The sequence below is a fragment of the Syngnathoides biaculeatus genome, chromosome 11 (genome assembly GCF_019802595.1).
Source record: "Syngnathoides biaculeatus isolate LvHL_M chromosome 11, ASM1980259v1, whole genome shotgun sequence".
Classification (NCBI taxonomy): Eukaryota; Metazoa; Chordata; class Actinopteri; order Syngnathiformes; family Syngnathidae; genus Syngnathoides; species Syngnathoides biaculeatus.
This window is the reverse complement of record NC_084650.1, coordinates 11,883,321-11,907,022: the sequence shown is the minus strand read 5'-3', so window position 1 is coordinate 11,907,022 and position 23,702 is coordinate 11,883,321. Positions and strand designations below refer to the sequence as shown.

At 46.0% G+C, this 23,702-nt stretch overlaps 1 protein-coding gene across 1 annotated transcript; it reads left to right on the top strand.

The window, feature by feature from the left end:
* Positions 1-1,681: 1,681 nt before the first annotated feature.
* vegfba (vascular endothelial growth factor Ba) lies at positions 1,682-21,603 on the top strand. The gene is made up of 8 exons (XM_061835193.1): positions 1,682-2,254; positions 10,354-10,405; positions 10,490-10,686; positions 10,784-10,857; positions 11,862-11,897; positions 15,006-15,077; positions 19,631-19,822; positions 21,349-21,603. The coding sequence occupies exons 1-8, from the start codon at positions 2,177-2,179 to the stop codon at positions 21,368-21,370; spliced, it is 723 nt and encodes a 240-aa protein (XP_061691177.1). The 5' UTR covers positions 1,682-2,176; the 3' UTR covers positions 21,371-21,603.
* The last annotated feature ends 2,099 nt before the right edge of the window (positions 21,604-23,702 follow it).

Below are 23,702 nucleotides of genomic sequence, written 5' to 3'. Positions count from 1 at the left end.
GGTAAATGGGCAATTTTGTATTTTAAATGGGGGGAAAAAAGATAATAGTGTCATATTATTTGCATAATTTCCTGTAAAAATATGACACTAATTTTAGTACTTGAGGCAATTATGTTATTAGTCAATAACATGTACTGTAATAAGGAGTCACTGATGGTGTAGTGGTAGACACGCCTGGCTTTTGGTGCAGGCAGCGTGGGATCGATTCCCGCTCAGTGATGGTGTCGATATCTGCCCTGCGACTGACTGGCGACCAGTTCGGGGTCTAGGCTGCCTTTCACCCAAAGCTAGCTGGGATAGGCTCCAGCTTTCCCCCAACCCTTGTGAGGATAAGCGGCTTGGACAATGACATGACATATACTGTAATATCCATCCATCCATTTTCTTAGCCACTTATCCTCACAAGGGTCGTGGGGAGTGGTGGAGCTGTCCACGGGCAGGACGCGGGGTACACCCTGAACTGGTCGCCAGCCAATCACAGGGCACATCGAGACAAACATCCGCACTCACAATCACACCCGGGGGGAAATTTAGAGTGTCCAATTAATATTTCATGTTTTGGGGATGTGAGAGGAAACTGGAGTGCCCAGGGAAAACCCACGCAGGCATGGGGGAGAACACGCAAACTCCACACAGGCGGGTCCGGGATCGAACCCGGGTCCTCAGAACTGTGAGGCCGACGCTTAACCAGCAGATCCACCGTGCCGCTTCAAGAGACATTCTGCATTTTTTTTTTTTTTTTAGAATACAGCTCCCAATATTCTTATTTAAGGATCTTTTGACAATCTTCAGTCACAATATGCAGATGATAAATTATCACACCATACTAATAATCAAATAGAAACATACACATATAAATACACGCTTGCACACATGTCGACTTGAACTCGACTCCACAATGTGCTTGAAGTCACTCTGTTTTGGAGGGGCGGTTCCGTCTCGTGTGAATGCAAAACACGCAGCTTTTCTTACCCCGACTTCAATCGATATTATTTTTCAACAAAACAAAAAGAAATGAGCAATAAAGCAAAAGTGACTTTACGGGATGCCATTAGAGCCCCCACCAAGGTATCATTTTCGTCCACGTACCGGATGGCAATAAATTCATTCGCTTGTGTTCACCCAAATCAAAATACCAGCCTGGAAAGAAAGTAGTCATTAGCTGAGCTATGCAGTACCCCGCCAGAAAAAAAGGAAGAAAAAAAAAAAAAGGGGGGGGGTGAGAGAATGACAGAGGACATGACCTCTGTGGCAACTGACCGTGTTCCCCTTTGGCGAGGGGCCCCATGCACGCATGCGTGCATACGTGCAGGGCCCCCCCCCCCCCCCAACCACCGCGGGGCCACTCGTAATACCGCACTATAGCACCTGTATCCAGGGCGCCCGCCTGCCCGCCTGGCCTGTCCCGTTTTGGTGAGGGGGGGTGGGGGGGGGGTGTTGTCACGCTTCTTCCGCTGTGTGCGTCTCAAGGGCAAAAAAAGGGAAAACGAGCTGCACAACAAATGAACGACGACTGCTCGACTCGGCTGCGAGCACATTCTGCCTGCTATCCCCCCCCCCCCCAACCTCACCAGTTCCACTTCCGTTAAGCATGCCCGTTTGTTATCGTAATTTTTTTTTTTTTTTTTAAAGTGGATTTTTAGAGCGGTGACGTGATCCGCGAGAGCGACAGCACGGAGACGGCGTGACCGAGCTCGGAGCGACTTATGCGGCACCGTCTTCTCGCTCCCTCCCGCCCCCTTTTCCTCGTCATGCGGTGGATCTCCGCACGACCCCGCCATCCTCTTTTAATTGATTTTTCAAATCATTTCGGGTCGCCCCGCCGGGAGGCTCTGACGACGGAAAGAAGACCGCGATGAATGTAAAAAGGCAAAACTTTCCTCAAGTCGCGTGATTGCAACGAGCCGTTTTTGCGCCGACATGCCGGAGATCGAGATGATTATGAGAGGAATTTCATCTTCGAGAACATGAGAGTCGCGCACCTCCGGATGAAGATGCCACCGAGCGTGTGGGAAGCCGGAGAGTGAACGCCGGCTTTGGTGCGTCTTTATTCGGCCGAGGAGGACAGACGGACTCGCGCATGTGATCCCGACACGTCTTTGGATGCGAGTGATCCAAAATCGGCAGTAGCAGCAGTAGTAGTCGGACGCCTCTCCCGAGGACTCCCGTGCACACCATGGGGATTATGCACCAAGTTATTCTAGGAATGTTTCAATTCCTGCTGCTCACCACGATCCCGGCGTCCCACGCCAAGGTAAGGTATGGACGCGTGCGTGCGTGCGTGCGTGTGCGCGCGGGCAGCGGCGGACGGACCGTCTGACCTCGAAAGTGTCTGCGCGCGGGCGCGCGCGCGTGCTGCACTTTTTTCACGTTGCCGGAGGTCAAGAACCACCTGTCAACCATCTATCTATCTATCTATCTATCTATCTATCTATCTATCTATCTATCTATCTATCTATCTATCTATCTATATCTATCTATCTATCTATCTATCTATCTATCTATCTATCTATCTATCTATCTATCTATGTTAAATGTATTTGGCTATATATGATATTCATAAATATCCATCTACATGTGTATATTTGGCTATCTATCTATCAATCTACTGATCTGTTTATCTGTCTAGCTATCAAGTGATGTCTATATCTAACTGTCTGTTTTTAGTGGCTATCCACCTTGCTCTCTTATCCAGCTAGCGAGCTAGCTGGATATTTATATATCCCTATGTATTTATGTACATAAATTATAAACTTGCTAGCTGTCAAAATGTATCGTAGGTCATCTTGAACTAGCTGTTTGTAGCTATGCAATTTAGCTAGGTCTCTAGTTACCTACTTGTTACCTTTCTGAAAAATGTAGTTTATCTTGAACTGGTTTATCCACCTTGCTCTCTTATCTAGCTAGCTTGCTAAATATATATATCCATATATATTTATATACATAAATTATCAACTCGCTAGCTGTCAAAATGTATCGTAATCATCTTGAACTAGATATTTGTTAGGTCTCTACCTACCTGCTTGCTACCTTTCTGAAAAATGTAGCGTAGTTCATCTTGAACTAGTTAACCAGCTAGCTTTCTACCTAGCTACACGCCACCTATCTGTTCAAATGTAGCGTCGTTCATCTTGAAGCCATGATAACAACTGAATATGAGCGTTCTGTTTCCGTTGGCTTATCGTGTAAAAGGTTAGCTGTTCATTCACTGGGTGCTGACTGATGAAGCTGGCTAGTGATGGTCCTCCAATCCCGCCCACACAAAATCAATATAGTTCATCATTTACGTATCTAGCCATCCAGCGCTAACGCTGTGTAACTCTCAATTACTATAAACGTGAGGTAGTATCTGTCGATATTTTGTTTTTCTTTGAAATCGCTAAAGCGCTAGCAAAAAGGGGCCGTTGTTTCTGGCAACCCAAACGTGGCTGTAATTAATTGTCTGTGTCACCAAAATACGAGGAAACGGCGTTGCATCAATCCAAACGCGTCCGGACTTGATACAAATGGTGTATAGCTGTCGATTTAAAGGCGAAGGGCGGCCTAGCGCGTGAACCCGTCCTCACCTCACACTCAAAAAGCAGGCCTACGACGTGTTTTCTTTATTTATGTCTGGGGACATCTATCAAGAACACTCAGTGCTTGCGAGGCGCCGCGGGAGCCGGGCCCGGCGCTACACGCTATGTTTTATTCATTCATGAGGCCAGACACTACACGGCCTGGCCTTGATTTCGGGACATCTGCGTGGTCACTAGTTGCGAGGCAGAGTTCGGAGGACTCATTTCCGACTGCCCCCAAGCTAGTCTTGTACCTGTGACGCCTTGAGACCACATCTCAAAGGTCTTGCGGTCTTGATTCAGACTCAACCCCCAAAAGCTGTGTTCTTGTCTCCCGTCTTGGATTGGCGGGACGCGGGTTTTCCCACCGAGATCGGTATCGGGCGGGTCTTGGTCTCTGTTTGTGCGGCGTTCATTCAGCATTGCCCTGTTTCAAACGGTCCCATCCGGCGTCGTAATGCTAACGGACAGACCCGGCTGCATTTGGGGGTCTCAGTTTCGCGTCCAAAAGTATGAAAAAAAAAAATACGTCTTGCGGACTGCATCAATGCAGTTTTCAAAATGATGAAATAAATCCAAACGGTGGAAGATTTTGATGCTAAAAGCAGAACTAGGTGCGAGGACTTAGTTGCTCTCGGTACATCCAGTTTGCCGCTGTTCCACTTGAAATGGCAATTCAACCGTCAAAACAAATCCATCCATCCATTTTCTTTGCCGCCTATCCTCACGAGGAGTGCCGGAGCCTATCCCAGCTGTCGACGGGCAGGAGGCGGGGCACACCCTGAACTGGTCGCCAGCCAATCGCAGGGATCCAACCCGGGTCCTCGGAACTGTGAGGCCAACGCTTTACAAAACGAATCAAAAAGTAAAAGATGTTTGAGTATGGCAATACACAAATGTACATTTGAAGTGATTTATCTTTAAAAAACAAAACAATGGTTTTTTTTTTTTGCACACGTTATTTGCGTGAGCTCGACTTCGATTGTGCCGACCAGTCGTGTGTTTGTTTGCACATGGTCATGGTCACCTCACTGACCAAGTGAGTTTAATTTTTTATTATTTTTTTTTTATTACAGTTTTAATCCCACTGGAGCGACGTACTCTATTCAAGTTACTAATATGAAAGGACGTGTTTGACGTGTTATGTCAGAGGCAAAGATTTCCATATTCTCTTGAACGCGTGTGTTTGTGTTTGCGTGTGTATAAAAAGGGGATGGAAGTGTTCAAAAGGGGCCGACTGAGCAAAGTCTACATTCCCTTGCGAGCGAGCGCCCTTGCTCTTTTTTTCACACACAGTTATTGAACTTTCATGTTTATTTTGCATGTATCATTGTCCCATAACGCGAACCGTTGCCGACTTGCCCGCGAAAATATGTCTCGTTAAAACATTTGTCCTCTTTCCTATGAATGGAAGTCAATGTGATTCGAATGGATGAGCAATTTTGAAACTTTTTTTTTTGCGCAAATAGAAATTGAAAGCAGTCATAAATTAACCGCCGATGTCATGATGTGCGCGGTCAGGACATTTAATAGGAAGCACATTAAAAAATGGATTTAGACATGTCATGGAAATCAATTAGGCGGGAAGGTGTTCTGAGGACCCGGGTTCGATCCCAGCCCCACCTGTGTGGAGTTTCCATGTTCTCCCCGTGCCTGTGCGGCTTTTCTCCGGGTGTGCACTCCGGTTTCCTCCCACGTCCCGAAAAAACACGCAACTTTAATTGGACACTCTAAATTGCCCATAGGTGCGATTGTGAGTGCGGCTGGTTGTCTCTATGTGCCCTGCGATTGGCTGGCAACTAGTTCAGGGTGTACCCCGCCTCCTGCCCGTCGACAGCTGGGATAGGCTCCGGCACTCCCCGCGACCCTCGTGAGGATAAGCGGCTTAGAGAATGGATGGATATTACAGTATATGTCATGTCATGTCACTGTCTAAGTCGCTTATCGGGGAGTGCTAGTTGGGATAGGCTCCTGCTTTCCCGTAACCCTTGTGAGGATAAATGGCTAAGAAAATGGATGGATGGATGGATGGATGGAAATCAATTGGTTGTTTGGGTTCTGCACTCCTCTTTGTTGCTTCTGTCACTCAATGCAGCGAATAAATTTGTAAGTCTGCAAAAAAACAAAAAAAAAACGTCTCTCCGAGCAAAATCCAGCTCTCCATCCATTTTCCGCTTGTGGTGATTAGAACGACGGATAAGCTGGAACCCATCCCGGCTGACTTTGAGTGGGAGGCGGTGAATGGCCCTGGACTGTTGGCTGGTCAATTAAACAATCGTTTACAGTCGCATCTATGAACAATTTAGCGTCTTCACTGACTCGGAAATTAGCTCCTCTTACGGGCACAATGAAATCTGATTAAAGGTCAAGTGTCATGCCTATAAATATTCTAAAATAGATATTGTAATGAAAAATACAGATAACATTATTCACTTCAATGACCATACGAAAAAATAATTATGAGCAGAGAGCGCGCCATCCATGCGCAAACTTGCGCAAGTCTCATTCGACATCCAAGTGGTCGCCATATTGCCTGCAATATTATTTTTATTTCATTTTATTTTTTATTTTCTTATTACGTCACACCCGCGACATTCGCCATTGAAATCACGCTGTGCCACCTACTATGGGACACGGAAGCTCTTTTCGAAGAAGAGAACATCTCACAATCGAGTGAAGTGACCGGCCAATATTACCTTATTGTTTCGAGCCACATTTAGATGATATGCGGATCATTTCTAACTAACAAGAGACTCCCAGACAGTATGTATGAGCCAGCCCGCCCCAAGCCGTCCGCCTCGGACGAGGTGTCGCTGAAGTCGTCAGCCACAGACACAATCGAGTGAAGTGACCGGGGCAATGTTACCCTATTGTTTTGAGCCATATTTAGATGATATGCGGATCACTTCTAACTAACAACAGACTTACAGACAGTGTGTATGAGCCAGCCCGGCCGAAGCCGTCAGCCGCGGACACAATCGAATGAACTGACCGGAGCAATACCTATCATTTCATTTCGAGCCATATTTAGATGATATGCGGATCATTTCTAACTAACAGCAAACTGCCAGACAGTATGTATAAGCCGGCTCGGCTGAAGCCATGCCCCTCGTCCGAAGCCGTGCTCGGCGCCTGGCGTAGTACCTGAAGAAAACCCACACAGGCGCAAAAAAAAAAAAAAAAAACCACGCAAACTCCACGCACCAGAGATTCGAACCCGGAACCTCTCGACTGTGAGGCAGACACGCTTGCTTCTCTAGGCTAACATTATGAAGCGAAATTACTCAAATAAACAGCATAAAGTGTAATTACCAAGCTCTTGAAATAATTAACTTTATGGTTATTATTGTTGGCAGGACTGTCACCGACTTCAATATTTATTCACTGTGCCGGTGGGAGAAGCGCGAGGCAAGGGAGCGATTAACACGACGCGTCTAAATCACATCAGTTTTTATTTGCCCGCTTTGTGCGCATCGTCATTTTTTAAAAATGTGCCTTTGACTGGGAAAAAAAAAGAAATGAGATGAATTCATGCTGAGTTATTGTAGAGGAAAAAAAACGAGATTTCGGGCGGGGCGATCGAGCGAGCTTTCGCCCAGAAGCCGCGGCATGTGCGTCTCGCCGATTGAACTTCTAATCCCGTTGGCACCGACTCTCACTCTCGTCTCCTCATGAGAGACTTTGCTGTGGGTGGGCAAAAGGGGGCAAAAGGGGGCAAAAGGGGGCAAAGGTAGCAGCTCCTGTTCTGCAACACTCCCAAACTTTTCCACAACGTTGTTTTTTCCACGTCAGTTCATTTACTGACGGACACATTTACGGCGGTAGGCCCCCACCCCCCCCCTTCCCCGACCTGATAACCTCCGTCCCGCCATTTAGCGTCGTGTCTTGCGTCTTGCGTTCGAAAGCGGCCGAGGGCCGAAAAATGCGCTCTTAGCTTACAGAAAATCCTTTCATCATTTCAAGGCTTTTTTTTTTTTTTTTCCTCGAAAGATCAGCCCCATTCCATTGCCTGAAGAAAACTCGATTGGACATGAAAGCAGTTGAATTGTGCGAGTATTGCGGAGTCTGAGGTCCAAATTATGCGAAGGCTAAGCAAACAGGAGACTCTCTAGGTAAATCATCTTCTTCTACTTTTTCTTTCGGCTTGTCCCGTTAGAGGTCGCCACAGCGTGTCATCTTTTCCCATCTAAGCCCATCTCGTGCATCTTCCACTGCCCTCATGTCCTCCCTCAGAACATCCATCAACCTTTTCTTTGGTCTTCCTCTCCCTCGTTTACCTCCAACCTCAGACTCTCTCGCCTCTGAACATGTCCAAACCAATCGAAGTCTGCTCTCTCGATCGAACCTTGTCTCCAAAACCTCCAACTTTGGCTGTCCCTCTAATGAGCTTGTTTCAAATCCTATCCAACCAACCGAGAACCTCAACATCTTCATTTCTGCCACCTCCAGTTCTGCTTCCTGTCCACCGTCTCTCGTCCGTCCATCATGGCCGACCTCACCACTGTTTTATAAACTTTGCCCTTCATTCCTAGCGGAGACTCTTGTGTCACATAGAACACCAGACACCTTCCGCCAAGTGTTCCACCCCGCTTGGACCCGTTTCTTCACTTCCTTACCGCACTCACCATTGTTCTGTATTGTTGACCCCAAGTATTTGAAGTCGTCCACCCTCGCTATCGCTTCACTCTTCCTCCTCCGCCCCTCCCATTTTCGGCTATTCTTCATTCCTCTCCTTTCCAGTGCATGCCTCCGTCTTTCTAATTGTTCCCCAGCCTGCTCCCTCCTTTCACTGCATACGACACTATCATCCGCGGACATCATAGTCCAAGGGCGTTGCAGTTTGACCTCTTCTGTCAGCCGATCCATTAGTACAGCAAACAGGAAGGGGCTCAGAGTGGATCCCTGATGCAGTCCCACCTCCACCTTCAATTCTTCTGACACACCTACAGCACATGTCACCGCTGTTCCGCTGCCCTCACACGTGTCCTGTACTATTCTAAACATATTTCTCCGCCACACCGGACTTGCGCATGCAGTAGTACCACAGTTCCCCTCTTGGTTCTCTGTCATAGGCTTTCTCTTGGTCCACAAAGACACAACGTAGCCCCTTCTGACCTTCTCTGTACTTTTCCACGAGCATCCTCAGGGCAAATAACGCATCTGTGGTACTCTTTCTAGGCATGAAACCATACTGTTGCTCGCAGATACTTACTTCTGTCCTGAGTCTAGCCTCCACTACTCTTTCCCGTAACTTCATCGCGTGGCTCATCAACTTTATTCCTCTGTCGTTTCCACAGTTCTGAAAATCGCCTCTGTTCTGAAAAATGGGAACTCGCACACTTTCCCTCCATTCTTTTGGCATCTTCTCTCCCGCTCGTATTCTATATAGCCTATTCTAAAGTAAATCATAAAAAAAGTGTTATTTTTATTTAGTGGCGCTTTTAAAGCCGCTCGAGTTCAACGTAAAAATGAAAATCAAAAGACATCAAACAATATGGTAAAAATAACAAAGGTATGTTGGATTTGAAGGGGGTTAATGAGCCTGCGTTTTGGATGCTGACTGTGTGATGTTGTTGATGTGTGCCCGGAAGGAGAGTGTGCTGTCGAGGATGACAACCAGACACGTAATCAAAAGGGGAGGGGCGAGGGTGGGGGGGGGGGGGGCAGAGGAGTTATGAATTGTGATGGGAAAACTGGCAGTTTTGGCTAGCATAGACTTTGTACCTACGGTACGAGTAGAATTTTGGTTTTATCTCTCTTGAGTTGTGAAATATTGGAGGAGAACCGGTGTTCTATTTCAGATAAGCAGTCAGTACGGGAGGAGGGAAGAAATGTTTAACCGGGTTTTATCTGCGTAACTGTGAAAGTTGAAGCTGGATTTACAAAACAATGTCTACAAGGGGTAGGTTGGAGGTGATAAAAAAAGGAGTGGGCCCGAGAGAGAGCCCCGGGGGACACCAGGAGGAACAGGGGACAGATGGGATTTGAATGATTTCATTTGGGGGGGGAAAATGGGTGTGGCCAGACAGGTAAGAACTGAAAAACTGGAGGTCCTTGTGTGTAATGTCATTGCGGTGGAGTCTGTTTAGACAGATGGTGTGAGAAGCGATAGCAAACGCTGTACTCAGATCAAGGAGGATGGGGGTGGCGGGTAAACCAGAGTCAGCTGCCAGGAGGAAGTCGGCGGTAATCTTGATGACTGCCGTTACAGTGCCATGGAAGGGGTGGAAACAAGACTGGAATTGTTCACAGAGATTATTGGAAGTGAGGTGGAAGTGGAGCCGAGTCTTTTTCGAGAAATGGGAGGTTGGCACATGAGATGAGATGATCAGTTTTCTTGCAGTCCCGGTGTCATGGCTGCAGTTTTGGGAGATGAGTGGATGATGTTAGTGATGAGAAGGACCAGGTCAGGTTTTACCAGAACAGAAGAGTCATCCTTGTAGGTCCTCCCACTGGAACCATGAATGCATATTCAAGTCTGACAAAAAAAAAAAAAAATCATCCATTTATTTTCTGCGGCGCTTGACTTCATTAGTGGCACGGTTGACCTCAAGCTTTTGCCAGCTGTCATTGGGCGCGGTGACCAGCCAGTTGGCGGGCAGGTACACAACAGGAAATGCCGATTAGATGAGCTGAAATGTATTCGTCGGATGCGCTTCAAAGAGTCTGAATAAAGTCAGATCTCCTGTTTTCAGAGGGTGTGCACACTTATGCAACCTCATGAACCTCATTTTCTATGTGACTGTCTGAACAGAGATAACTGTTTAGTTTGAATAGCCTTCTTCTTCCCCGACAGCTGGCTCACTGGCGGCCCACCGACTCGTCCAAATCCAGAGAAGGTCGAGAAGGTAAGACGTCGGCCCCTGCTCAAAGGGTGGGTGGTCCCCCGTCAGCCATCCCGTAGTCAAGCCGAGACCTTTGTGCGTCGTCAGTGCGGCGGTGGTTGGAGGTGTACTCCCGCAGCGGCTGCGAGCCCCGAGAGACCCTGGTGGAGGTCTGGCGGGAGTTGCCGGGCGAGACGCACCACCTCTTCGTGCCCTCCTGCGTGGCGGTGAGGAGATGCGGCGGGTGCTGCGCGGACGAGGCGATGGAGTGCGTGCCCTCGCTCACGCACACCCTCACCATGGAGGTCCGCGCCTACGCACAAATATTCGACACATCCGTGGAACGGTGGACTTCATGTGTGGATGTGATTTGGTTTTTGGGTTGTATTTTCATGTGTGTAGCTGATGAGGACTTCCTTTATGAAACACGAGCTCACTCAGTTGACCTTTGTTGAACACAGGCGGTGTGAGTGCAGGTAAGAAACACACATTTATTGTATTTATTGCAATTACTGTAATTTCTCATGTGTAGAATTCTCTCAAGTATAATAGGCATCTACAGAATCCCCCCCCCAGAAATCAGGAAAACCTTAAACCTGTGTCTTCAAATATTCCAAAGAGATATTCTGCTCTGTATGCGTGTGCTGATGTAATTATTAATTTTTTTAATTGACATTCCCATGTCGAGACAGTCTAAAACCTCTAATGTATAAAAAATACATCCAGGACAGCACCATTATATACGTTTGTCCTTGATTTGAAATGTCCAATTCCTTCTTTTGAACTTTTGTTGCTAACAGGAGTGAAGTCATCTGGCCAAGAAACTTGGAACAATTTCTCTTTTTGCGGGGTCTCATAAAAACGTCGGTGCATGTGAGCAAGCGTTTGACAGGCTAATCGGTCACGCCTCCTGTCTGTACAGCTTCTCGTTGGGTATTCTTGTCACGCCGTGCCGAGTTGTAAAATAATAATCAAAATTAAATGACGGAGGGATGCTTTTTCAAAAGATACATTTCAATAGTATCCTACTGTCAGGTCACGCAGACAGTTTTAACATATACTGTATGTCAATTAAATGTATTTTTTTTTTGAAAACTGCTAAATCTACCTTTAGGGAGGGGGGGCATCCATGTCAAGGAAATAGCAAAATTTTGTTTCGATACTGTTCTGTTTCTCAATGAAAGAAATTTTGTAATCATATATATATATATATTTTTTTTTTAAATATGTTTTTTTTATTGATGATCCAAAAGGGGGGGGGGGATCAATCAAGAGAGAAAAGCACACTTTAATTTAAGTTTGCAATTTCTCTCATTTGCACTATGAACATTTTTAAATCCATCAAAAACGTCATGTGATGCAATAAGCACACATCCATCCATCACGATATTATTCACTTGCTATTTTATTAATGCCCAAATCTGACAGTAAAGCTGTTCACTGCATCTTGACACCGCCATGTTATATTTCTTATTTTCAGAGTAAAAGAACAACTCCAGCTGACACCATCTCCGAGGTAAAGTCGTTTGCTGTCTTTAGTCATTGTAGTTTGGTTGCTGGAAAATATTACCTTTTGTATTATTTCCGACCAATCCAATCTTCATATTGAAGTAAATTAGTGTCATCGGGATTTGAATTTGAAATGCCACAGAAAACAAGATTTGAATTTGAAATGTAAAGCGATCACATTTTCAATAGTTGCTACAATTCGCTGTTTGAAATTTACCATCTGTGCCACCAGGCAGGGTTACTTCAGGTCAGAACCGACCGAGCAGCCAGCCAATCGGAGTCTTGCTTTCTTAGTCACGTGACAGCGGTAGAAAATGGATCGATCGATGGATAGTCGTGTTACGTCACGTACTAAGAAAGCGTAACTGGATTGGCTGGCTGTTTGGTTCTGACCTGACAAGAAACCCTGCCTGGTGGCACCACTGATCGAAAAATAAAAAATAAAAAAGACTTGACGGCTCATTGGCCACCAAAACTGAAGTCGCTATCCGCCATCTTGGTACTCTCAAAACAACCTTGCCGACCAGTTTTATGGCTGTGAGAAAACATTCCACAGGCAACTTGGAAAGATTTACTTTGACACTTTTAAAGTTTATTTTGTAAAGTTTTTTTTTTTTTTTAATTTTCTGATGAGCTTAATTCACTTGAACAAAGTTTTGTTTACGGTTGTTGTTGTTCACTCTCTGCTTCACGTTTCTAGGCCGACGGTTTTTAGCGAAAAAGCAATGTCAATATTTTCCCAAACTTCATCAGTGGATCAGCAAGAAAACACTTTCTGTGCATTTTTTGTTTGATGAATTTCATAATACAGAACTCTGCAAATTGAATTTGATTTTCAAATGCGAGGAAAAGGGTTTAAATTTGTCTGAAGTAGGACAATGCGTGTAGGATATATTTTCCCATTGCGAGTCCTTATTTCCAAATATATATTGAAGTGATTGACTTAAAATGTAATTTTTGAATGACAAAAAAATGCAGAGTTTTCTGGTATGTTATGACGATAGTGCTTCACAGCGTATTTCAGGAAAAGTTAAGGTGTCACGGAAATCTGGCCCGAGGTAAATTTGCAAGGTTTCTCGCTAGTCACGGTGTTTTATCTATGTCTTTCCTTTGCACTTGCCTTTTTTGTCTTAGCAAGTCAGATTAAAAATCTTTCATGTTACCAGAATTGAAAAAATATCAAGCTCACACGACCAGTTTTAATTATACATGCTAAACTTTTGGGAAAAGCCCCGCCGTAATCCAACCTGTTAACCATGTCGTCCACACGTTTTAGGAGTACCAAGATGGCGGCCAACTGGCTTGACCCAATCGACATACCGCTCGATGTGTATCCGCTATCCAGTCTTTTCTTGTTTTTTTTTTTTTTAGATCAGTGGGTGGCACGGACGGTGAATTTCAGACAGCGAATTGTAGCTAGGTGAATTGTTAACATTGAAAGTTACACTGAAATGCAACTCTTGAAAATATGATCACTTTTTAACGTTTCAAATTCAAATCCTGGTCGCACTAATTTACTTCCATTATCTTCAAAACGCATTTCAAACACCAACAATATTCACGTTTCAAGTGTACCGGGGAGGAGTTTAATAATATTCAAGACGACTCGTGTGAGGAGCTGAGCATGTTTAGATTTGGAAACAGCCTGCAGCCTAAATGGACGCTCATATTTATATCGCCCCGCTTCCTGTTTGGATATGGACGTAAATAGAGAGTCGCAATGTATAAAGTGTGCGCGCTGTATGTCTGTGTACATTCGTTTATGACTCACTAAGGTTTTATGTGCGTGTGTGCATTCGCGATACGCTAGATGAACCTGTACCATGTCATACATTAGTAATAACGTGTTTGAATTTGTGCTCCATGTCTAATGTCCCTTATTGAGTTAGCATCTGTGTGACTCCCTCCCAGCATCCCCGGGGGCCACCCGCATCCTGTCGTCACCATAGTAATGATTTTATCTGGACCCCCGTATGCACACACACACACCGGCAATGATGGAGGGGAGTCACGCATCCGTCATCGTGTCAAAGCGACGAAAACAACACGGGCACGGACATCACGATCCCGACGAGGTTCCGGCCGTGCCGCTTAAATGGGCCGCTCATAATTTGAGCTTGTTTAAAGAAACGAGCCCAGAATACATTTTGGAAGGCGGTGCATGTTTACATTTGAAAGCGTTTGAATCCATTCCAGGAAATTTTTAGCATCCTTAACGGTCGCACAAATGTTCCAAATAAACAAACAAAAATGACGGATAATTGGCACCCATTATTGCATAAGAAAATCTGAAGGCGCTGAACCCGAATATGCGGAGATCCACTGTAATAAAAAAAATATATATATTTCCATATTGTAATCAATGCTTAAAGGGAAATCTTGGTGGTTTGGAGTAACAATGTATCCAATATGTCATGTCATATGTACTGTACCTTGACAATATGATATTAATCCTCTCCCATTTAATTGTGTTATGAGAAGATTTTTACCGGCAACTACATGGGCACCACCATTTTGCCGAGTCACGTGACCTACGTGCGCAGATTTGACGGCAACAAAGGCTCGCTTACGTTGGCAAACAATTGACCCCTCCGTGGATATTGCGCAATCCGCGTCACTGACCAATCAGAGGCCAGAGATCTGCATAAACCAAAGCCCGTTTTTGCTCCCGCCATTTTCTCAGAAAACATTGCATGGTCCAGTATAGGCTTAGTTAGCGTTTTATCGCGTATTTGGGTTATTTAACAAAAAATATGGTTAAGAGGTGTAGTCACGGCAGAGCCTTTAATGCCGCGCCTATGACGTCACATCCGCCGGACGTAGGTCATGTGACTCACCAAAATGGCGGCACCCCTGAAAATAATAAAAATCTTCTCAAAAAAAAAACATTAAATGAGAGAGGATTAAAATCACATTGTCAAGGTACAGTGAATATGACATGACCTATCGGATACATTGTTAATCCAAACCGCCGGAATTTCCCTTTAACCTTCAAAATGTTGCTGAAATAATCAAATAAAATGTTGAAGAGCGACCATTTGAATTTGAGTTTGTTGTTTTTTATTAGCTAGTAAAATAACGAGTGATTTTCTGGTCTTTTCCTTGTCGTTTTCAGACCCTTTCACAAGCCGACAAAAGTCAAGAAAAAGGGGAGAGGGAGGAAGATTGTCGGAGGCATCATAAATGCGTAGGTTGACGTGAAATATCCATTTTTATTTATTTTTTTTTTCTACAGCACTTGCCTCGGAGCCTGTCCAAGCTGACTTTGGGGAGGGAGGTCGGGTGCGTCGTCGACTCCTCACCGGCCAATCACGGGCCGCATTTAGACTAACACCCATTCCCACTCGCATTTGCACCTTTGAACAATTTAGAAGCGTCGATAAACCGACATGCATGTTTTTTGGGTACCCGGAGAAAAAGTCGCGTAACCAAAGGGAGACTGTGAAAACTTGAGATTCGAACCCACAACCTGAGAACAGCGAAGCAGAAAACTCGTCAAGCGTGTTGTGAAATATCAACTTATTTAATTGCAAAGCTTCTCCTTGGGGAGGGCGTATTTATTTGCAGCATGAATCTGAACAGATCCCCTTTGCGTGTGATTGGATAGGGCGGGGGGTGTGGGGGGGGGGGGGGGCTTATCTGGTCTACGTTATTTGACACAGTTATTTGGACAATTTCTTTTACAGCCGCATTAGTCAAGGTCTGACACACGCTCACACGGATTCACACACACCAAGTTCACTCACCTCCGTGTGATACTCGCGACTCAAAGAGATCTTTGTGGTGGCGGGCGTACGGTCGGGATGAACAGAAAGCGCCTTTGTGGCCAACGTTTAACACTCCACAGCACCCCGTGCAGCGCAAAGGAGGACAATAAATAACGCTGCAAAATGGAGAGCGAGATCATTTCGGTCATATGTTTGTCAGGGAACACGTACGAGAAACGGTCAAAACTGTGCTAGTCGTTTTCCGTCTTTCGTCCCGGTGGCACGTAGAGGGAAAATTAAGAAAAGAGTTTAAAAGTTAAGCTAAAATGGAACAGGAGTGCCAAACCGTATACGCATACATATTCTAGATCTCGTGCAGTTACGTCACCAAAGTCACGTCACTGGCCAGAAGTGCCGGTCAAACAAAGCATTCTTCAATGCTAAGTCGCACGAAAATATGTCTTCTAGCACGACGCCCAGAGTTGTGCCCGATACCGTTAAGCATTTAGAAGGCGATAATAAACGAAGGTATGTGGAAAAATGAGAGAGACTCGGCATGGAGGATCCATATTTAATGCCGAAGTCGATGTTTTCGCCGATAAGAAATTGGACTGTTAATTAGGTTCCGCTTGTCTCGGACAACTGGATCTACACGTATATCTGGTGACTAAGTCGTCGAGATTTACACGGAAGAGTTTGGAAGCGTAGAAAAGTCTGGACGCATACAAATACTTTGTTGCTGGATCAGATCTCAACGGGGAGACGGCTCGTGATCGCGGAAGTCCGTTCGGCAACACGGATCGATCTTTTCAGCTAATATTCAATACAAATACCAATATTTAAATAAATGACCCCCGGTTTTACACAGTCGCATTCATTAACTATGATTGGGGAAAAAAAAAGACAGCGAGTCGGCTCCTCCGTAGACAAAGCGTGTTGCGCCTACATGTTAAACTTCGGTAAACCTCTCCGTGACAGACGTTTTTTTTTTTTTTTTTTTTAAATATGCGTTGTTCTCAAATGATTCCAATGCGTATTTAAAAAAAGAAAACAAACCGCCGGGATAGGCTTCAGCCCCCGTACAAGGAAGCGTGTTGTGGCTACATATTAACCTACGTAAACCTCAGAGACACGTTAAACTTTGGTAAGCCTCTCCGTGACAGACGTTTCTTTATTAAATATGCATTGTTCTCAAATGATTCCAATGCGTATTTAAAAAAAGAAAATAAATCACTGGGATAGGCTTCAGCCCCCGTGCACGCAAGCGTGTTGCAGCCACATGTTAACCTATGTAAACATCACTGTGACCGACGGTTTAGTTTCTTTTTTTAAATACGCATTGGACTCATTTGAGAACAATGCATATTTAAAAAAAAAAAAAAAAACGACTGTCACGGAGAGGTTTACCTAAGTTTAACATGTAGGCGCAACACGCTTCCGTGTATGTTGGCGATGACTCCGTGCCGTTTTTTGTTTGTTTGGTTGGTTTTTTTAAACGCATTGTTCTGAAATGAGCCAACTTGGCCTTATGAATACTTCTTGGGAATTTGAGATTGAGAAGAAAAATTCGTACCTGAAGTGAAGTGATCGCTACACAGTCGTGCGCATTTGGTCGGGCGCCGTCCATCACGTTTAATTGCCGAAATCCATCGATCTTTTCCGGTCTTTTCCGATGGTATTCCATAGAAAGATCTCTTTGAATATCTGTCTCGTCTGTTGCGACAACCAACAGCACAACAAGTCTCGGCCATTGTGAGTATTTTGCCCCGGTGTCGAGCAGCTCTTTTTGACCGGCAACATGGCGCCGTGAAAATGGTGACGTCACGTGCACGAGCTCTTTCCACACATGGATTGCATTGCTCACATCTACATACCAACATAGGTGTAACACTCACATGCTTAGGAAAATATACCCACATAAATTTGCAATACTCTATGTACTCACAGAAAGTGCAGTAGTGTATATCCTCACCATACTGTAGATTGCATTACTTATGACTACAGTATATGAATTTATATGAATTGTTCCCCTCTATATCCTGGGCTGCCACGTTTGTTTGTTTTTTTTTTTTTTTTTTTAGATAGAATGTATCTCCTTGTTAATCGCAGAAGTCCCCACTATATTGTGGAAGTCTGCATGTTATCCCAATCATTTCTATTTTATTTTGTTTTTCTTTCCAGGACACTTACTTTTACGCTCTCGCATTTAACAACGGTGAGCCACCTGGCAGAAAAAAAAAAAAAAAAACAAAACAAAACTGAGAGAATCACAAAATGATGAGATTCAAATCATCAAATCGGGAGCTTGGTCCATCCTTATAAGAACATAAAGTTTCAACACGCACTGCGTCGTCAACGTCCTCAGCGGCTTAAAGTGCGATAGCAGCGTGATGGTGTGAAGTGTGTGGGAAGCCACTTTTAACACCAAGTACTGTACAATGAAAACCTTGTGGCACTCTTGCACGAGATTGACGTGCGTTTAGCACTGTGAATCCCGTGACCCGGTCCAGACCGTTGGCAGGCATAAAAGAATGAGCCCACCTTTTGGCCGTCGCTCATATCCGGGCTCCGTTTTGGGTGTGATGTCCCCTTAGCGCCCATCCATCAACCCCAGCGGTCTTTATTTGAGCTCCAGCAGGGGTGAAATCTGTGTAATTTGCTCCCGAATGCCGCCTCCTCTGTCCATGCCAGCGGCAGGCGTGGTCACCGTGGCCCCCGGACAAAGATGGCCTCTCTCTGCCTCATTAAGTCACTTTATTGTCCGCCGGCCTTCAGGAAAGACAACAAACGTAGACGCTTTTCTCATCACCGTCTCACCGAGCAGACTGGAAACTATGACGACCGAGGGGTTGAGCGAGGACGGAAACGGGATTACTGATACATGTGGAGGTTTCATTTTGAGCCACAGAGGTTGTTGTTGTTGTTGTTGTTGTAGCCGGGCAATCCCGTTGTTCAGTCGACTTGTAGTTCCAGGAAGGCAGCCGCTTCCTTTGGGGGTTTTCTACGGGTCCATTACGGTCAGCGTAATGGGAGCCACTACGCAGTTGAAGATGTGCTGCGTCTCGCGAGGATCCCTGCCCGCATTTCGGGCAGAGGTTGACGATAGCGTTGTCGACACGAGCCATATAGTCATTGAGCATGCAACTTCGTTCTCGATCTTGTGGCCCGCTGAAGATCGACTTCGGTTTTGTCCACCTCGGGGGGAGGGTCGCCACCAAGGATGACTACCGATTTGTAGCCGGCCACCGCGTCTTCAACCGGCGTTCCACGGAGCCGACGTAAGCCCGTCTCGGTAGGCTTGTCCGTCGAATACCGTGTCGGTGGGGATGTCTTCGTCGATGTCTTGACGGTATTTGCGGACGTCATGGCGAAGTAGGCGCGGTTGAGGTTGGTTGGTTCGTTTGACACCCGATGGCACGGGTGCGCGGGTAGCTGGCAGCGGAGTAGATACTGCCGGGCGAGTAGTTCGTTGTGTTGCTTCCCCGGTAGGATTTTGGTCTCACGATGCCAGGCAGCCAGTGGTGACCCTGAAGGCGGCGTTCAGCCACAGAAGCAATCAGAGACTGGAAACATGTAGACAGTACACGGTTTGCCAGAAGTCATCACACCTAACCTGCTTTTTTCTCCGGTGCTTCCGGTATAATTCCGTTTTTGTAAGCATTCCCTTGCCCACGACTCGCGAACTGACATCGGATCAGTACTGCGAAATATCTGCCTGACAACTAAAGCTTTAGAACGGCCGTCACGTTGCCTTAATGCACGTTACAACTTCTGCCACCCAACGGAAGGGCTGCTACTACGACCGCCACTGAAAGCGCCAAACGTAAACAGCAGGCTTTCGTGCAAAACCAAGGAAAAGGTTTATCCAGAAGCCAAAGCTGGATTCAGCGCGTCCTCCAGACAGTTCATTGTTAACGTCGTAAATCCACGATATAGATACAGATCTTGTATTTCATCAAAGATGTGAACAACTACGTCTTCCACAGTCGACTAAACACAATTTCCTCACTGATGGTTGTTTTGTCCTCTCCAGGACTCCCGTCCTCTCCTCTCCCCCAATGACACCCCCCCCTCATCCCACCCCTCTGCCGAGCGTTCTGCCGTCTTGCCGGCCGTGCCGAGGCAGGAAGTGGACGCTGGACACGGCGTCGTGTCGGTGTCTGTGCACCCTCACGGCTGAGAGCTGCCACCGAAAACATCGCCGACACAACCCGCATCGCTGCAGGTCGGTCCAATTTGGCACGTGCTGTCGAGCAAAGCTCTCCCCGTTTGCAGTTCACGATTTGGGTTTCCCCTTCCTGCCAAAAAGAAAGCAACCACCGCCTAATTTGGGGTGTGAACATATGACTATGAGATTAGGAGTCTAATACTCTACTGTCTGAACTAACCGGGTTCCGTGATGTATGCACATCATCATGTCACTTAAAGAGCTCAAATCCCCAATCACTGCCATGGAGAAAGTTCATGTAATTATAGTATTATTATTATTATTATTCAAATCTATTTTGGGGAATGAACAATCTTTAAAAAAATATAAGGGGGGGGGGATCAAGTCACCTGACAACCCGGTGACATCACCATTCAGTCAGATGATTGACATCTCATTTCTCAAGCTTCCTGTCCCTAAACCTGCTGATTGGCTGTCCTTGTTCCGCAGTGCCTCGTTGTAAAACCAATCCATCAGTCCATCCTTTTTCCATACCTCTTATCCTCACTAGGGTCACGGGCATGCTAGAGTCTATCCCAGCTACCTTCGAGTGTGACCCTCACCTGGTCACCAGCCAATCGCGGGGCACATATAAACGAACAACTATTCGCACTCCCCTTCACACTTGTGGAGAATTTAGAGTCTTTAATCGACCTGCAATGCATGATCTTGGGATGCGGGAGGAAACTGCAGTACGTGGAGAAAACCCACACGGGCACGGAGAGGACACGCAAACGCCACACAGGCGGGCTGCGATTTGAACCTCCGCCCTCAAAACTGTGACGCAGATGTGATAACGAGTTGTGAGTTGTAAAATAATGAGTTAAATAAGAGGGATGATTTTTAAAAAGTGGATTTTAATGATAAAGCATTGACGTCACAGTTCTGAGGTCCCGGCTTCCATCACCCGGACCCGCCTGTGTGGAGTTTGCATGTTCTCCGCGTGCCTGTGTGGGTTTCCTCCGGGCACTCCGGTTTCCTCCCGTATCCCAAAAACAGGCAACATTAATTGGACACTCTAAATTGCTCCGAGGTGTGATTGTGAGTGCGACTGTTTGTCTCCATGTGCCCCGCGATTGGTCGGCAACCAGTTCAGGGTGTACCCCGCCTCCTGCCCGTTGACAGCCGGGAGAGGCTCCAGCACACCCTTGTGAGGATAGGCAGCTAAGAAAATGGATGGATGGATTTTAATAATATTCTGGCGTCAGATCATATAGACCGTTTTGACATATTTGACAAAAAGTGTTCCTTGAAAAACTCATGGGTCAGGTTGCTGTGATATAAGATTAAAATTTCATCAGCAATGGATGGGGCCAGAGAGAGATGATTTATTTTTTTTTTCCCAAAAGATCTTTCCAATAATATTCTGCTGTCATGTTATAGAAACAGTTTTGACATATTGGACAAATCGTACTCACTCGTACCTTTAGCCACTACTACGCACTACTTGTTATACAAACAATTTAAAGTCCATTTTGCATAATATGCCCCCTTTCACATCAAACCTCGGATTTGACCTCATTCTCCTCTGTGTTGGGTTTCAGGTGCGACGCCGTCAGGACTTGACGTGTCCCCCCTTTCACCTCGTCCTCCCCACCCAAACCTGCCCAAAGGAAGTATTATTAGCACACAGCCTGTACTAGCTTTTTCTCTCATTAAGCCACCACTGTAGCACTGTACCTGTACATCAGATGTGTGTGTGTGTGTGTGTGTGTACAATTGTACAGTACATAACGTGGACAGACACGTCCAGTCACTAAACACCTCGCACGAGCGCTGCGACCGCGGCGCTAATCTATGATTTACGGATAAACATCCCCCCCCCCCCTCCTCCGGTGGACTGCGTTTTTTTTTTGTTTTTTGTTTTTTTTTGGGGGGGGGGGTTTGCAGTTGCTTGGACACCAGCGGGACTATCATGGATGAGGTGGACCTCCTGAAACACACAAAACTGATTTTTTTTGCAGGTTCACGTCGAGGCCAGTGCTTGTGTAAAGGATTTAAAAAAAAAAACACACAAAAAAAGCTTCAATCAGATAAAAGGTGCAAACACAGTCAGACATGTCGGACGGGACATAGGATACGCTCATGCAATGGCGGACCCCCGTGTGTGTGTGTGTGTGTGTGTATGTGGACCTATAGCGGTGCTGAATGTATTTGTGTGGTCTGGCTCTGAAAGACCCCAGATGGGTTGTCCCCCCCACCCCCCACCCCGCCCCCCTCCCAAAGCCCATGAGCACGGGCAAGCCTTTTGCAGCACTTGTTTTAATTTGGGCCCTTTTGTCTCTCGGCTTTTCCGTTGGCTTGAAAGCGGACGCTTTTCGCCCGGCTTTGCCTCTCGCTTTTCGGCAGTGAGAAGAATGACAATAATGAGGTCTGGCGTCTGTCCACTGCTTTACGCACACACACACACACACACAAACACAAATGCATGCACACACACACACACACATTCAGAGTTAAAGCAGCAGTGCAAAAAGCACACGCACGAGCAATGTGAAACTAATGCAGGTAGCTTTTTTTTCTTCCTTCTTTTCTCGATGTAAATACATGCAATATTTTATCACACGAGCCTCAATTTTATACGTCACGATAATTCTCTCGCGTCGCTTGAATGTCTCTCGTCGCGTCGTCCGTCTCTAATCCTAAAGGAGTCAAGCCGGGTGGCCCGAATGTGCTGAGTGACGCGGATTGGAAACGTCGCGCGCACGCTAACCGCAAAACGGGAGTGGAGCGTATTTTTTATAATGTGCACACAAAAATAGGAGTGAGAGGAGAAAGGTCGGAACGTGATTTGTTTCGGCTTTAGCTGATCACTGTTGGGGGATATTAATTGGCATAAAGCGCAGGCGGGAGGCCTCAAGCAGGTTTTCAGTCACTCTGATGGGCCAGACCCGAATTGACGTCACGGGCCGAAATCCTGAGCTGTACGTGTATTTATACGACGGCCCGCGACCGGAGTTGTGTTTACGTTACACAACAAAAGTCAGAGCCAAACGCCGGAGCCGTGTTGACCCGGCGGGCGGAAAGCCAGATTCGTATTGACGTGATTCGCCTAAAGCCGCTGGCGCATTCTCAGAACTTTATTGATGTGACAGGTCCAAAGCGGAGCTGTATTGATGTGATGGGCCCAATACTGGAGCTGTATCCTCATGATGGGCTAAAAACCAGAACCGTATTCCTCTTATTAGGATAATGCAGGCGCTGTGTTGATATAGAGCTCGTGCACGTGACGTCACCATTTTCTCGGCGCCATATTGCAGGTCAAAAAGAGCTGCTCGACGGTGTGGGGGACATTGAACCGGAGCAGAATATTCACAATGCCCGAAACGTTTTGTGCTGTTGGTTGTCCCAACAGACGAGGCAGTTATGATCCAAAGAGGTCATTCTATAGCATAGCAGCTGAAAAGACCAGAAAAGATCGATACATTTCGGCAATTAAACGTGATGGATGGTGCCCGACCAAAATACACACGACTGTGTAGCGATCGCTTCACTTCAGGTACAAATTATTCTTCTCAATCTCAAATCCCCAAGAAGTATTTATAATGCCGAGTTGGCTCATTTGAGAACAATGCGCTTAAAAAAAAAAATGACAGGGAGTGTCATCTCCAACGTACATGGAAGCGTGTTGCGGCCACACATTAAACTTTGGTAGACCTCGCCCCAGCAGCTGTTTTGTCGGTCACAGTGATGTTTACGTAGGTTAACGTATGGCCGCAACGCACTTCTGTGTACGGGGGCTGAAGCCTATGCCAGCAGTTTATTTTCTTTTTTTTTAAATACACATGGGACTCATTTGAGAACAATGCATATTTTTAAAAAAAAAACGTCTGTCACAGAGAAGTTTACCGAAGTTTAACGTGTGGCTGCAACACGCTTCCGTGTACGGAGGAGCGGA

Coding starts and splice junctions, on each gene's coding strand:
- vegfba (XM_061835193.1), top strand. CDS start 2,177: ATGGGGATTATGCACCAAGTTATTCTAGGAATGTTTCAATTCCTGCTG. Junction 11,898..15,005: donor CAGCTGACACCATCTCCGAG/GTAAAGTCGTTT, acceptor TGTCGTTTTCAG/ACCCTTTCACAAGCCGACAA. Junction 15,078..19,630: donor GTCGGAGGCATCATAAATGC/GTAGGTTGACGT, acceptor TGTCCTCTCCAG/GACTCCCGTCCTCTCCTCTC.